Source organism: Zingiber officinale, chromosome 6B, assembly GCF_018446385.1.
Source record: "Zingiber officinale cultivar Zhangliang chromosome 6B, Zo_v1.1, whole genome shotgun sequence".
NCBI classification, from domain to species: domain Eukaryota; kingdom Viridiplantae; phylum Streptophyta; class Magnoliopsida; order Zingiberales; family Zingiberaceae; genus Zingiber; species Zingiber officinale.
In genome coordinates this window covers 20,715,952-20,732,204 of record NC_055996.1, presented here as the reverse complement: position 1 = coordinate 20,732,204, position 16,253 = coordinate 20,715,952, and the positions used below count along the sequence as shown (strand labels likewise).

Sequence of the window (16,253 nt, the reverse complement as noted above, 5' to 3'; positions counted from 1 at the left end):
TTATAAAGTCAGTATAAAAAGAAACGACCTCTAATAGGCCTACTCAATACACTCTAAGTGTACTAGTGTAATTATATAGTTAAGATAAACTAATACCTAATTACACTACGACCTTCCAATGGTTTGTTCCTTTCCATCTTGGTCGTGAGCTACTGTTTATAATTTATAAGGTACTGATAACATGATCCTCTGTGTGTGACTCCATACACCATGTTATCTACAATATAAATTAATTGAACAACTATATTTATCATAAATGTAGACATTTGACCAATGTGATTCTTATTTCTAGATAAATATTTATACCAAAAGCTAGGCTTTTAGTATACATCCTATCACAAAGCTCAAGATATTGATTTAGTGCATTCTTTTTGGGTTTTAAGTTCATCAAAACACATAGTTATGTATTTTCCAATCATTGGGAAAAGCTAATGTACAAGTCATGTGCATTAAGCCCAAAGAACATGGTTGGATATTGGTTTTGAAAATGATTTTAAATGTACTTTGGAAAACCTTGGTGAAGATTATCTTTTGATAGTAATCATCATTGAAAAGTTAGACACAAACTAGAAGAAAACATTGAAGTTTTTACAAGTTTTCAAGTTTGTGTCAATATTTGAAAATAGAAAGTATTTGTATAGAAAATTATTTTTCCATGATTATATATACCCTAAGTAATGTCTACATGGATTTTCATGATGTTTATAATTTTGTAGAATTTTTGGAGAATTTCTGAATTTCGCTGAAAATATATTTCAGGAAATTAGCGCTCCAATCGATCAGTCGATCAATTGGAGGCCCCCAATCGATCGACCGATCGATTGAGAGGTGTTTCACGTAAGTAGTAGCTCACGGAATCGACCAGCCGATCGATCCATTCACTCCTGGATTGATCGGGCAATCGATTCAGAGGAAGGTTCTGCGAATAGAACCTCCCTGAATCGATCAGTGGATCGATTGAGATGAGTTCAATCGATTGAGACTCAACTCCAATCGATTGGGAATGCTAATTTTGGCTGGGAAAGCCTGATTTCAGCATTTTAAACCATTCTTAGTCTAGGTAACCACTCCTAACCCCTTGAACTACATTTGTATACATTTAGGGAGAGTTTTCATGATGAAAACAAGGGGAAATGGTTAAGGAAGACTAAGTTGAAGTTTATGTTGTGGTTTGCATTCAAATTTTGATATTTAAACCTTAAAACTTTAAATTTTTAGATTTCTTAAATATTTAGAGATTCCAAGTCATTGTTGGTGCAATGACATAAGTTTGAAGCATGTCGTTAGGGGGAGTTACTCTTTAAGGATATGGAAATTATTTTCCGAAACCTTTGGAGGTGGTTAAACCTTCGTTTAAAAAAATAATGCTCAAGGTTGAGCGTTGAAAAATAATGGAGAGTGGATATCTTCATTGTGGAGTTATGGATGCTCTAGGATGAGCATCGTAACATCGCGTAATGCTCAAGGGTGAGCATGTGATATGATGAAGGGTATGGAACCTTCATTGTTGAAATGAGAAATGCTTAAGGATAAGCATTATTGCTCACCCTATGGGGCCTTCATTGTGGTGTTGTGAACAACGAGTGATGTTGTGAATAATAGTGAGTAACTCTTCAGGCGGAGAGTTCTTTTTAATGTGTGCCAATAGGGAGAGAATGTAGAGTTTAAGTTAGGCCTTAATTGTCCCTCTAGGAAGGCTTGGGGGAGAATGTAGGGTTAAACCCTCATTCATGCATTAACATGAGAAGAAGTTGAGGCCATGGGATTAGCCTAACTTGAAGGTATTGTCGAACATCAAAAAGGGGGAGATTGTTAGTGCAATGTCTCTCGGGTCAAAGGTTGACCAGGTTGACTAGGCTTGAGTTGGCTCAAGCCTGAGTCTAGATGTTTGAATTTCGATGTTTGACAATACGTGGAGATTGCAGGTGCAATCATCCGATTGGGGAGATTGCTGGTGCAATTCCCCTCTGGTCAGGATATGATCAGTTTGGTGTGAAGAAGAGTCAAGTAGATCAAAGCAGGACCAGATACTTGACTGGGAAAGACCTAGTGAGTGAAGCTAGGCAGTTGGAAAGTCCTGATAAGTGAAGCCAGGTGAAAGACCTAGTGAGTGAAGCTAGGCAGTTGGAAAGTCCTGGTGAGTGAAGCCACGCAGGTGAAAGTCTCGGTGAATGAAGCCGGGCAGTAGAAAATCCTGGTGAGTGAAGCCAGGTGAAAACCCTAGTGAGTGAAGCTAGGTGAAAGTCCTGGTGAGGGAAGCTAGACACAAGGAAATCCAGGTGGATCAAGGTTGACCGGACACATGGTGTGGAAAGTCCAAGTAGGTCAAAGGGTTAACTGGATACTTGGTACAAAGAAATCCAGATGTGTCAAAGTTGACCAGACATTTAGCAAAAGAAGAAAAGTCCAAGTGAATCAAAGGGATTGATCGGACACTTGGTGAAGAAGTCCTAGCAAGTCAAAGTTGACCGGATGCTAGGTATAATGTTCCAACAGGTCACGGTTGACCGAATGTTAGAATTGGAGACCTTGGACTTGAGTTTAGGCAAGTCAAAGGTGGGTCAATCGATCAACCGATCAATTGAACCGAAGTCCAATCAATCAGTTGATCGATTGGATGTGCGCCGCGACAAGCAGATGTCCCAATCGATCGCCCGATCGATTGGGAGCTTAAATGACACGCACAGAACCTCTCCCAATCGATCAATCGATTGATTGGGAACCTCCAATCGATCGGCCGATAGATTAGAACTCCAATCGATCGACCGATCGATTGGGGAACTAGAAATCGCACGATTGAGCTGAATCGATCGGTCGATCGATTTAGGCAATTTTCAGAGAGCACAGAGGTGCTTTGAATCGATTGACCGATCGATTCAAAGCCTCCCCAATCGATTGAGAGTCATTCAATCGATTGGGATCCGACCGTTGCGCAGGTTATAGCCGTTGGCGAGCGATTTCTTCTACACGACTTCTACTTCTTCGCCCGATTCTTCTCCGATCTCCACAGCGATCTTCTCCACAGAGCTCACAGACACACACTAGATCTTGGAGGCTTAGAGAGAAGTGTTGGTGCACTTCCAAGCAAGTCAAGAGGTGTATTCAAGCAAGAAGAAGCAAGCTAGGGTTTTGTAAATCTTGTAAGATTTTATTTGTATAAGCTTGTCTTTCCTTCTTGTTGTATTGTGAGTTTGTATAGGCTTCTCCGTCTTCGGTAGTTACCGTAAATGAGTGTTTTCTTAGTGGAGAGTGCTCATGTGTGTAGATCCTTGGATTAGTTACCTCTTCTTGAGGTGGATACTAAGTAAATCCTTGTGTTAGCATTGTAGAGTGTGTTTCATGTTGTTTATTCCGCTGCACATTATCAAAGAAGTACATCAACAAGCGTGACTATCCCCCCCGCCCCCCCCTAAGCACATTTCGACCCTAACACCAACAGGTCAATATTGACTGGATATTGGGTAAGGGAACCTATACTTTGTTTTGGAAGTTAGGGTTTGGTAATCGATTGAGCTAATCAATTGCCATAGCTTAAGCGATTAGGGTAATCGCTTAAGCTCATCTTCGCGAGTGTACAGAGAGGTGCCTAATCGATTAGGCACATCTTAAGCGATTAGGGCAATCACTTGAGAAGTTCTCTGTGTGAAATAGAAGCTGCGATAAGCGATTATTCAAGAAGTTTAATCGCTTACGGTCTGTTCTCGCATGAACAGAAAGGCTCTTAATTGACTCGGCTAATCGATTAAGAACCTTTAAGCGATTAAAGTAATCACTTAAGGTTGAAAACTAGTCGTTGTGCACCCGATAAAAGGGTTCGCGTGTACTGTTCAACACAACCGCTCTCCGATCTTCTTCACCGAGCTCACACAAACATCACCGCTGGTTCTTGAGGCTTCTTGGAGACAAGTGCCGTTGCACTTCCAAGGTCAAGAGACGCTCCCAAACAAAAAGAAGAGGCAAGCTGGGGTTTCATGTTATAAATCTTGTAAGATTTATTATTGTATTTGTTAGGACCAAAAGTAGCTAGAGGGGGGGGGGGGTGAATAGCTCGTCGCGTGCTCGTCGCTCGGCGTGGCTTGTTTCTTCAAGAATATGCAGCGGAAATTAGCAGAAACAATCACACACGCTAACAAAGTTGGTTTACTTGGTATCCACCTCACAAGAGGTGACTAATCCAAGGATCCACACCAACGCACACACCCTCCACTATGAATAACACTCCTTTATGGTAACTACCAAAGGCGGAGAAGCCCTACAACACTCTCAATACAAGAAGAAGAAAGGGAAATACAAGTTAAGCAAAAGCTTACAAGATGTGCAGTAAAAACCCTAACCCTAACTTCTTCCTCTTGCAATAGATCCGCCTCTTGACTTGGAAAGCCTCCAAGAACCTTCAAGAACTGGCGATCACGTGCTTGTAGAGAGCTGTGGAGGAGCTGGAATGAATCTGAGAAGAGCTCGTAAAGAGATGCCGAAGACCACGCTCGCCTGCGGCTTTAAACCCGACGCAACGGTCGGATCCCGATCGATTCAATGTTCGATCGAGAGCTTTGATCGATCCATGGATCGATCCACGGATCGATCCGACCGTTTCAATAGCTGTCGATCGATCCACGGATCGATCCACGGATCGATCCAGATCCTTTCGATCGATCGGCCGATCGATCGGGACCTCTGATCGATCCACGGATCGATCCGTGGATCGATCCAAGGAATCGGATCGATCCACCGATCGATCTGGATCGATCCACGGATCGATCGAACTTGGTTTTGCCCAAAACCAAGTCCCAAACCTCTAACCAACATCCGGTCAACCTTGACCTGTTGGTACATCATGCCTCGCATCGGTCACTTCCTTGACCTGCTAGGACTCCACCCAGTGTCCGGTCAATCCTTTGACCCACTTGGACTTTTACTCGTCGTGCAAGTATCCGGTCACCCATTGACCTACTTGACTTCCACCGATGTCCGGTCAACCTGACCCATCGGACTTCCTTCCTTGCCAAGTATCCAACAATCCTTTGACCTACTTGGACTTCCCAACACCAGATGTCCGATCATCCTTGATCCATCTGGATTTCCTTCCTTGCCTGGCTTCACTCACCAGGACTTTCACCTAGCTTCACTCACTAGGGTTTTCCATCTGCCTAGCTTCACTCACTAGGACTTTCACCTAGCTTCACTCACTAGGACTTTCCATCTGCCTAGCTTCACTCACTAGGACTTCCATCTGCCTAGCTTCACTCACTAGGACTTCCATCTGCCTAGCTTCACTCACTAGGACTTTCCATCTGCCTAGCTTCACTCACTAGGACTTTCTATCTGCCTAGCTTCACTCACTAGGACTTCCCTGTCAAGTATCCGGTCAACCTTGACCTACTTGACTCTTCTTCGATCAATATCTTATTGTCAAACATCTAAACCCAAACCAAGACTCAGCTTGGTTAACCAGGTCAACCTTGACCTGAGGGATGTTGCACCAACAATCTCCCCCTTTTTGATGTTTGACAATACCACAATAACACTTACAATCCCACATGTAAGTTAGGCTAATCCTATAGCCTCCTTCTTCATGCCACTAGGTAATGAACCCATAAATTAAGCTTTTCATTCTCCCCCTAAGAGGGCAGACTCCCTCTAGGTAATGAAAACCTAACTTACTTCCTTTCATTCTCCCCCTATTGGCACACATCAACCTCCTACTAATAAAACACATCAACCCGTCTTTGGACACACATCAACCTATGCTCCAATTTTGGGCACACTTCAACAACTCCATTTGTTGAAGACTCTCCCCCTGGAGAGTTGCTCATCGTGATCACAATTTCACTCATTGTGATCAACTTAATATCGAAGGTCCCATACCCTTCATTATCCTTAACTTCTCCCTCAATGTTGACAAATACCCAACCTTGAGCATTTTCAACCACTTGAGTTGCCACTTGAAATGATGAGGATATCCACTCCCCATTTTTCCCCATTTCAAGTTTAAATGCTCAACCTTGAGCAAGTTCACAACAGAAGGTTAACCACCTTCCAAGGTTCATGAAAATAATTTTCATGTCTTTAAAGAGTCCCTCCCCCTAAAGACATGGTGGTAACTTCTGTCATTGCACCAACAATGACTTGGAATCCCTAAACCTTTAGGAAACCCAGATTTAGAAGTTTTGAGGTTCAAATGTTCAAAATTTGAAACAAACCTCAACCTAAACTTCAACTTAGCCTTCCTTTACCATTCCATCCTTGTTTTCAACACGAAAACACCCTTTTTATGTATACAAATGTATTTTAAGGGTTTGGAATGAGTACCTAGACTAAAAATAGGTTCAAAGTGCTGAAATCAGGCTTTCCCAGCCAAAATCAGCAACTTGGATCGATTGGAGTTGGGTTCCAATCGATTGAACCTTTCTGAATCGATCCACTGATCGATTCAGACTACCTGGATCGATCGGCTGATCGATCCAGCGAGCTTCTGCTCGCGGGAGATTTGCCTTCCGAATCGATCCATGGATCGATTCAATCCATGGATCGATCGGAGTTCTGATAGTTGCTGAAATTCCATTTCAGTCAACTTCAGAAACCCCTAGAAAATTCTACAAAAATCCAAAAATCATGAAATTTCGTGTAGACATTATTTAGGGCATACTTAATCATGGAAAAATAGTTTTCTATGAAAATACTTCATATTTTCAAAGATTGACACAAACTTGAAAACTTGCAAAAACTTTAGTGTTTTCTTTAAGTTTGTGTTCAACTATTCAATGATGATTACTATCAAAAGATAGCCTTCACCAAGGTTTTCCAAAATCATTTTGAAAACTTTTTCAAACCAATATCCCACCATATTCCTTGGGCTTAATGCACATGACTTGTACATTAGCTTTCCCAATGATGGGAAAACACATATCTATGTGTTTTGATGAAACTAAAACTCAAAAGAATGCACTAAATCAAGATCTTGAGTTTTGTTCATCATCCTAACATCTCACTTGTATCTAATGTGCACTAAAACACATACAAGTCATCTTATAGGTCTTTGTGAGATGTAGATTTTGGTTTTGCCCTAATCTAGGATCATGCATATCTATCTAGGCATTTTGGAGATATTAGACACCCACCTAGGATGTCACTTGTTAATAAGTGTTGTTAAATGCCTTTTGTCCTTAATTACAAGGAATTAAACTTAATGCATGATAATGTTATGACATACATCAAAAAGAAATAATTTTCAAAAGAAAATATCCTATAATTACATGATGTATGAATGTCATGACATGGTATTTTTGGATTTTTCATAATAAAACATGAACGCAAAAATAGACATGATGTCATGACATATGATGGGCAAACAATCATGGCAAGATTTAGCATAAATAAAATATACCTAGATTAACTATCTAAGTATCCTTAAAACCTTAGCTAAACTTACAACTTAAACCTAGATTGCCCTAAAGTGCTTCAAGAAAATGTCAAAGCCCAAATTGGCATTTCTAATTCCCTTGATTAATTTATGCCAGTCGAAATTAAGCATATCCTCAAATATTGACATATTTCATTTTTCCACAAGAGTAGCACTTTAAAGTTAAGGCCCGGATTGCCTTAAATTTCCTAAGAACATACCAAAATCCCAACTTGGTAGCTCTTATGAATTTCCCAATATGTGCCTTTTAAGATTAAAATCAAATTTTCACCACTAGGCACATTTTACTCTTTCAAGGAGTAAATAATAGTTCCATTTCATTTTCAAAGGTTAACAAAACCTTGAAAATGCTCCTTGAGTGTCAATTTCCTCAAAGTTGGGTTAACTACCCTTCTAATTGGAGTTGACACTCTCTAACCCATCTATGGGGTAGAGAAGATGCTCCTAGGAACCCAACACCTATTGGTGCTCCTTGGATGCTCTAGGTACTCACTAGGATAACTTCCCTAGATACCTTCCTAGTGACCTTGTTGGGCTTCTTAGAAGCCTTGGTCACATTTTCTAGGTCAACCCTAGGGATAGCCTCCCTTGTGACCTTGTTAGTGACTTTCTTAGACTTCTTAGAAGTCTTAGTCACTTTGGTTGCAAAAATACTCTTAGGGATGACTTCCCTAGTATTCTTGACTTGACCACTAAACCTAGGGTTTGTTCCATAGCTATATGGAACCCTATGATAACTAGGCACATCCTTTTTAGCTTTGGGTTTGTATCCCAAACCTCTATGACCATTGGATGACCTTTGTGCTCCTAGACCTAGGCTATGCTCATTTTGGCCTAATAAGATATTTTCCATCCTTCTTAGGGTCTTTTCCATTTTATCAAGTCTTGACCTCAAGACTTGATTTTCCATCACTAAGTCTTTAGTTTTTGGTTTTCCATTAAGTCCATGAGCATTTTTGTTTCTAGGCTTGTAGCTACAATCCTTAGAGTTCTTGCCTAGACTTTTACCTACATTCCTAGCCTTAGGTGTAGTAGTTTTGGCATGTAGGGCCACATGCTTTTCCTTAAAGCCCTCATGCTTCCTATTCTTATGGTAAATCGCATTCAAATGATAAAAATTAGAACTATCATGCTTTTACCATAATGTAAAGGAGTAGGCTCAATAAATGTTACCTTCTTCTTTACCTTGGAGGCTCCCCTTGACTAATGCCTCCTTGAGCCTTGACCATCTTCTTCCCCTTGAGGCATTGACTCGTAATGCCCCTTTGATTGCAAGAGAAGCATATGATATGCTCCTTGCTCTTCTTTGTTCCGGGAATGGTCTCCTCGGGCTTCTCCTTGCCCTTTTGCGTCACTTGACCCTTCTTCTTGGCCAAGTTGGGACACTTGCTCTTGTAGTGCCCACTTCCCTACACTCAAAACATATTATATGATTTTTATTTTTAATTGAAACATTTATACCTTCTTGTGTAGGGATGACACTTGCTCCTCCATTTGCTATTTCTTGAATTTCGGAGGTGGCACCATCTTCTTCTTCTTCACTTGACCCGGATGTAGAAGCTTCTCCTTCTTCTTGATCCGGCGTCACCAAGGATTGCTCCCCCTCAATCCTAGAGGTGGAGGCTTCATCATCTTGAACATGAAACAAGGAGTATGCTCCCTCCTTGTTCCCTTCGTTGCATTCCCTTGAGGATGAAGCTTCTTGGATTTCCTCTTCTTCGGAGGTTGAGCATCTCTCAACCTCGGAGTCCTCCTCTTGGTCTTGCTCCAAAGAGTCACCCTCTGGATTCTTCATGATCTTGTACAGTGGAGGGGATCTCTTCATGAAGCTTGGCCAATTTGCTCCATAGCTCCTTTGCATCTTCAAACTCTCCAATTTTGCAAAGGATGGTGCTTGGCAATAAATTGACCAAAAGCTTGGTCACTTTGTCATTTGCCTCGCACCTTTGGACTTGCTCCGGGCTCCATTTACTTTTCTTTAGAACTTTGCCCTTTGAATTTCTTGGAGCCTTGAAGCCTTCCATTAGAACAAACCATTGCTCTATCTCCATCATAAGAAAATTTTCGATTCTTGATTTCCAAGAATCGAAACTCGTAGAAGTGTATGGTGGAGCCACCCTTGTGTCAAATCCAAGCCCATCTTGGAATTGCATCTTGAAGTTGAGCTTGATAAAGTCTTGAACTTGAAGAATTTGCTCCAACTTCTTCACCCTCTAGCTTTTCTTGATATGCTTGACCCTTCCGGCGATGATTCCGGTGAAGAGCGGCCTCGCTTTGATACCACTTGTTAGGATCAAAAGTAGCTAGAGGGGGGGGTGAATAGCTCGTCGCGTGCTCGTCGCTCGGCGTGGCTTGTTTCTTCAAGAATATGCAGCGGAAATTAGCAGAAACAATCACACACGCTAACAAAGTTGGTTTACTTGGTATCCACCTCACAAGAGGTGACTAATCCAAGGATCCACACCAACGCACACACCCTCCACTATGAATAACACTCCTTTATGGTAACTACCAAAGGCGGAGAAGCCCTACAACACTCTCAATACAAGAAGAAGAAAGGGAAATACAAGTTAAGCAAAAGCTTACAAGATGTGCAGTAAAAACCCTAACCCTAACTTCTTCCTCTTGCAATAGATCCGCCTCTTGACTTGGAAAGCCTCCAAGAACCTTCAAGAACTGGCGATCACGTGCTTGTAGAGAGCTGTGGAGGAGCTGGAATGAATCTGAGAAGAGCTCGTTCGAAGATGCCGAAGACCACGCTCGCCTGCGGCTTTAAACCCGACGCAACGGTCGGATCCCGATCGATTCGAATGTTCCGAATCGATCGGGGAGGCTTTGGATCGATCCACGGATCGATCCGACCGTTTCGGAGGCTTCGGATCGATCCACGGATCGATCCAGCCCTTATCGCGCGAAGCAGCATCGTCATACGGTAGCGACCTGGATCGATCCACGGATCGATCCGTGGTTCGTCCAGTGAAGGACTGGATCGATCCACCGATCGATCCACCTGGATCGATCCACGGATCGATCCGAACTTGGTTTTGCCCAAAACCAAGTCCCAAACCTCCTAACCAACATCCGGTCAACCTTGACCTGTTGGTACATCATGCCTCGCATCCGGTCACCCTTGACCTGCTAGGACTCCCACCAAGTGTCCGGTCAATCCTTTGACCCACTTGGACTTTTACTCGTCGTGCCAAGTATCCGGTCACTCCATTGACCTGACTTCCACCAGATGTCGGTCAACCTTGACCCATCTGGACTTCCTCTGCCAAGTATCCAGTCAATCCTTTGACCTACTTGGACTTCCCAACACCAGATGTCCGATCATCCTTGATCCATCTGGATTTCCTTCCTTGCCTGGCTTCACTCACCAGGACTTTCACCTAGCTTCACTCACTAGGGTTTTCCATCTGCCTAGCTTCACTCACTAGGACTTTCCATCTGCCTAGCTTCACTCACTAGGACTTTCCATCTGCCTAGCTTCACTCACTAGGACTTTCCATCTGCCTAGCTTCACTCACTAGGACTTTCCATCTGCCTAGCTTCACTCACTAGGACTTCCATCTGCCTAGCTTCACTCACTAGGACTTTCCATCTGCCTAGCTTCACTCACTAGGACTTCCCTGTCAAGTATCCGGTCAACCTTGACCTACTTGACTCTTCTTCGATTAATATCTTATTGTCAAACATCTAAACCCAAACCAAGACTCAGCTTGGTTAACCAGGTCAACCTTGACCTGAGGGATGTTGCACCAACAGTATTATCTTCTTTTGTTCTTCTTCTTGTATTTTTGTATTGAGAGCTTGCACGAGGTTTCTCCGCCTCCGAATTATTTCCGAGGAGTGTTTCATAGTGGAGAGTCTGTATGAGGACCGGATCCTTGGATTAGTTACCTCTTTTTGAGGTGGATACTAAGTAAATCTATCTTGTTAGCATTGAAGAGCTTTGCGTCGAGTTTATCCACTGCACATCATCATCAACAAAGTACAAGAAGCTATTCAACCCCCCTCTAGCTCCGAAGTGACCCAACAATACCGACACCACTCTTCGTGGAAAACCGACCAGAAACATTTCAAAGATAACTCTTCAAGGAAACTCTAAAAAGATCACTAGAGGTCTTTATTGGCAACCTTCAACTCATACGAGCCATGTAGGGTTTTTGAACAAAGCCTTAACTTGTGAAAGTTGGGGAAGGCTCTAGAGTCCATGACCTCTAATATTGTTTGTACCGACAAGTTTCACATGCTAGTCAATGAGCAAACTATGTAAACTTCACTCTGCAGATGACATGACTCAGAATTTTAATATGCAACTATCCATGTTAAACATACAAACAAGAGTTTTAATTTCAAGTTCACAGATTTTGCATTGGAAAACTACAACTGTGCATCTGTCAAACAAATTACAGAAGCTCCTACAAAATTGTCTCAGGTTCATCTCTCCTTGGAAAATACAATATTGTTTTTCTGTGAAATTATCTCACCTGTGGGGGAATGAACTCTGCGACAATGATAAATCCTGTGTGCCACTGCAAAGAACCGACTGACCACCTATTTGTTCTAGGGGGCTGCTAAAATCTAATATCTTGGGCTCCCCATTAAGTTCTTCCATTACCTCACCATTTGATTCTGGTGTCTTTGCCTCAGGCAAGAAATCCTCCAAAGTGGCTAATGATTTGAGCTGCAAGTTAAGGGCAGCCATGGTCCTCTGGCACTCTGCAAGCCTTCCAGCAGCCTGAGCAATCTCATTTTCCTGCTGGACCATCAACTAGTTAAGATGAATCCATGAAGAAGTAAGATCATATTTGAAAGATGTATAACTTTGAACTCAACCAGTAATAATGAAATGCGAGATAAAATGAATGTAAATTACTTGTCTGATTGTTGGTGGTTCATTTGAGTTTCTGAACTGCTGCAAATCAGCTTGCTTTTTGTGAGATAATTGTTCTTCCAGTGTAAGACACCTTGATGCAAATTCTGCAGTCAATGCCTTCTCTTTCTCCATTTGTTTTTCCAGAATAAGCACCTTATCTTGTAGATTCCGTATTTCCATGTGTTCTAATTCGAGTTGCACTACAAGTTCTATTTTCTTGGCCTCTGAAAATTTTGTATCAGACTTGCATTCTCCAGACAATGATGTATCCTCTTCAACTTCTTGGTATGGTAAATCTGCCTTTGCATCAATGGCTTTCCTAATTGGACGATTTGCTGCAAGCTGTGCACAAAACGCCTTTTCAGATTTCCCTTCAGTTAGATCAAACCTATCATGAAGCTTTGGAGATCCAATTGTATCTAATTTAACCAGATAGTTTAATTCCTCTTTCTTTGGTTCAAAGATATCCATTTTCTGGCATTTATATGCACATCTGTCGGACATTATCTTCACTTCTTCAGCTTCCTCTAACAAATTCTTCTTGTCTGACATGGTACTTACCCAGCATGCATATTTGTTTTCAAGTTCATTTTTCTTCTCTTCCAAGTCTACTGCCTCAGCATTCTTACATCCGCTGCTAAATTTTGCAATTAATGGCTTCTCTACCTCAACTTCTCCCTCCAATAGTTCTACTCTATGTTTTAGATCCATAATTTCCTTGTATGCATCCTCATGCTCAAGTTCCATGTTCTTTCTATTTGCCTCTAATATTTCAAGTTTTACCTCTAGAGTGTTCTTTTCACCACTGGCCCAACTGAGTTGCCCATGCAATTCAGTCAATTCATTTTTGACTACTACAAGCTCATCGTAAGAAATCTCCAGTTGGTTGTTGGTTTCGGCTAAAGTTGTCTCCAATACTTCTTTTTCAATTGCCATTTTGTCAATCTTCGCTTCCAGCATCGCTATCTGCTGAAGCATACTGTTGACATTACTAGGTAATATCTGTCTAAGATTACCAACATCCAAATCAGCTTCGCGCTCCAAAGAAGAACTTCCATAGTCAGCTTCTGTTAGTGCAGCGAACCTCTCCATCTCAAGGAAGTCATCCATCAGGTCAATTTCTACAGGGCTATTAAGATTTTTGGTAGTTTTCTTTTCATTTTTGAACTGATCAAGCTCAGTGATTAAAGCAGACGCCCATGAATCTGGAATGCTGAAGTCATTGTCCAGACTAAACAACCTTTCAGCACTATCAGACTGGCTGTCTGTAAGAGACTCACCATACAACGAATTGCAAATGAGTTTTGAATCATTAACCAATGATGATTTATGTGTTCTAGAACGTAAGCTTCGGCACTCAACTTCAAGCTTTCTCATCTTCTTAATGCTTTCCAAATGCTGTTTACTAGCAGTTTCTGCAGCTCTGATACTGAGTTCCATATCTAGTGTTCGGGTATGGAAATCCTCATTTAAAGACACTAATTCACTTTTCAACGAGGCATTTTCCTTTTCTAGAATCTCAATTTTCGAGCAAAGCTCATGTTTGAGTAAGGTGCAACTTTTGGTTTTAGCTTCCAGCTGGGCTTGGAGTTCAGTTAGACAGGTTTCAAGTTGAGATTTCTGAGACTCCCACTCAGAGACTTTCTTGATGATGGCATCCTGGATTCTCTCCTCTTGTGCTTCTCTTGATTGTCGAAGTTGCCTGACACATTCTTTGAGGGCGTCATCAACATGGCCAAGTCTTTCCTCAAGGGAGGTGTTCTTCTGTATTGCAGCTTTGAGTTGCTGCTTTATAGATATTACCTCCTTTTTTGACTTCTCCCACCCTGGCAAGATAATTGAAAATTTTCATCACTAAGCAACAAAGTGTATCATAGATGTTTCAATTAACCCTTCCATGCTGAACATTACAAGCCAGATTACAGTATGTAACTTGAACAACAATACATAAAATTCCTGGTCCGAAATATCTATTTACCTGTTATTTTCCTGATAAATATGTTAACATAGTTATTTTGTTTTTTTTCCCATATTACATGAGATAGGAGATTACTCAAATCTATGAGAAATTATCACGAAATTGCATGATCCTTTATGTGAGTTTATATTTTGAAGGAAATTTTAATCGATGCAAATAAATGTGTCAGGAGCCTATAGCCTCAAGCATCATATTGTGTATGGGGAGATAAGAAAGTTAAGCATATTTACAGCCTATGAACTGAATTCATAAAAGGAACAAGAACATCTTTTAATGAATAAAACAACTTCCACACATCATGTCTTTCGTGATATGTAAGAACATGAAAAGCTGACTAAAATTGCGATGCCCATTCAGGTCAGATTATGTAAGAAACCAGAGTCGAGCAATTCTGATTGTTGACTTTCGTTCCATGCTAATAAGCATGGACATTACATGTGAACTGGGAGGTGATACAAGGAAAGAGATGATATGGTAATCCGCAACCATACTTTACTCCAGTCCCAGATTATCCACTTCACATGATTGGTGCAAATAGATAAACAAGTTTTAGATGCAATGTCACAATTGATTGCGCATTAAGGCACTTAAATAAATGAAAACAAATTACCTGAAAGGGCTTCTTCAGCAACTTTTGCATGCTGCTTGACCAATTCCTCTTTAGCAGATACACTCTCAAGAGCAACATATAGCCTCTCAGTGAGACTCTCAGGAATTCCATCCACTTGTACCTGCAATTAATTTTTCAGATATTTAGTCAACTTCCAAATTGTTTAATTCAAAAACTGTCCGCATTTCTTGAATCCAGATAAACCATTTCAACAATCGGGTACACTAAGAGATAAGAAACACTACTTTATGACATGAGCAATTATATCGTCACAGTATAAAATTTTTGATCGCAAGTGAGAAGCCACATATCCTTCAATGTGCTAAATGCAGTAAGCATCTCTTCACTTTGACTTGCCAAGTTCAATAATGGACACAAGTATGGAGATTGGTCAAAAAAACTCATCAAAAGCTGTATATTATTTTCCATATTCTAAATTTGATAGTGAATAGCTACATAGAGAATCAGAACACTTTTTCAAGCACTGTCAAGCACACCACATTTGCATTTACAGAAGCAAGTAACAACTAACAAATCCAGTTTTTTTAAACCACATTGCCCTACTGAACTTGACTACTGAACCATATATGTTTGAAGAAGCCTGGCAAAAAAAGATCATGACTTCTCTACATACGGCAGGAATGAGAAAGAGGGAAATTTGAGGGAAGAATTAGGGAATGGTAAAAACGGAACCAAAGATGACTCAAATGAATGGATACTTTTACTACGCCCAGATAAGTACTATTCCAAAAATGTTGATTTTGAAACAATAGTGATCTAAGATGAAAACTAAAACAAAAAAAAAAAAAGAAAAACGGAAAAAAAGAGAAAACACACCGATGTAGAGCTCTCCGTCTCGCTACGGTTCATCTCGAAGTTCATCTTCAACAGTATTTCTGTAACTCCTCACACAACGTCGAGGTAGAAAGAATGCGCCCCCAAACCCATAAAATCTCGCCTACCCACGTTCGAATGCCAACATTTATCGACAAAGAGTGCGAATTAAAAGAAGCAAAAGTAAGTGAGAAGAGAAGGAATGGAACTCAATTCGCGAACCGTGGTTTCAGGAGGCGAAAGCGAGAGGACGAGGAAGAAGACGAAGAGCCCTCGAGAGGGACATGGCAGCGGAGATGCCGTGAGAGGGAATCCGCTGTCAGATAAAGAGACATCGCACAGCGAAGCTCAGCCCACATCTCCATCGTAAATCCGAAAAAGAGAAGCGAATAGACGGCTGTTGTTTCCTGTAGGCTGTTCGGATTAACAGCGGATGTACTAGACTCGGGAAGTCGAAATGTCTAATTTAATTTTGAATTCGCGTTGGGTATCTCACTCTTTTTCCAAAAAAGGCCGTTGCTGTGTGGTTAGG

At 41.2% G+C, this 16,253-nt stretch overlaps 1 protein-coding gene across 3 annotated transcripts; it reads right to left on the bottom strand.

Annotated features, from left to right (window-relative positions):
* Window positions 1-11,758: 11,758 nt before the first annotated feature.
* Window positions 11,759-16,086, bottom strand: LOC121992206 (filament-like plant protein). Of its 3 annotated transcripts, none has more exons than XM_042546414.1 (5): window positions 15,944-16,086; window positions 15,725-15,845; window positions 14,888-15,008; window positions 12,300-14,125; window positions 11,759-12,182 (listed from the first exon to the last, which is right to left on the bottom strand). In XM_042546414.1, exons 2-5 carry the CDS (start codon window positions 15,767-15,769, stop codon window positions 11,907-11,909), a joined length of 2,268 nt encoding a protein of 755 aa, XP_042402348.1. In that variant the 5' UTR covers window positions 15,770-15,845; window positions 15,944-16,086; the 3' UTR covers window positions 11,759-11,906. The 3 variants fall into 3 exon arrangements, with proteins under 3 accessions (XP_042402348.1, XP_042402347.1, XP_042402349.1); XM_042546415.1 differs by having other exon boundaries at window positions 11,764-12,179; window positions 15,944-16,084; XM_042546413.1 differs by having other exon boundaries at window positions 15,725-16,025.
* Window positions 16,087-16,253: the final 167 nt, after the last annotated feature.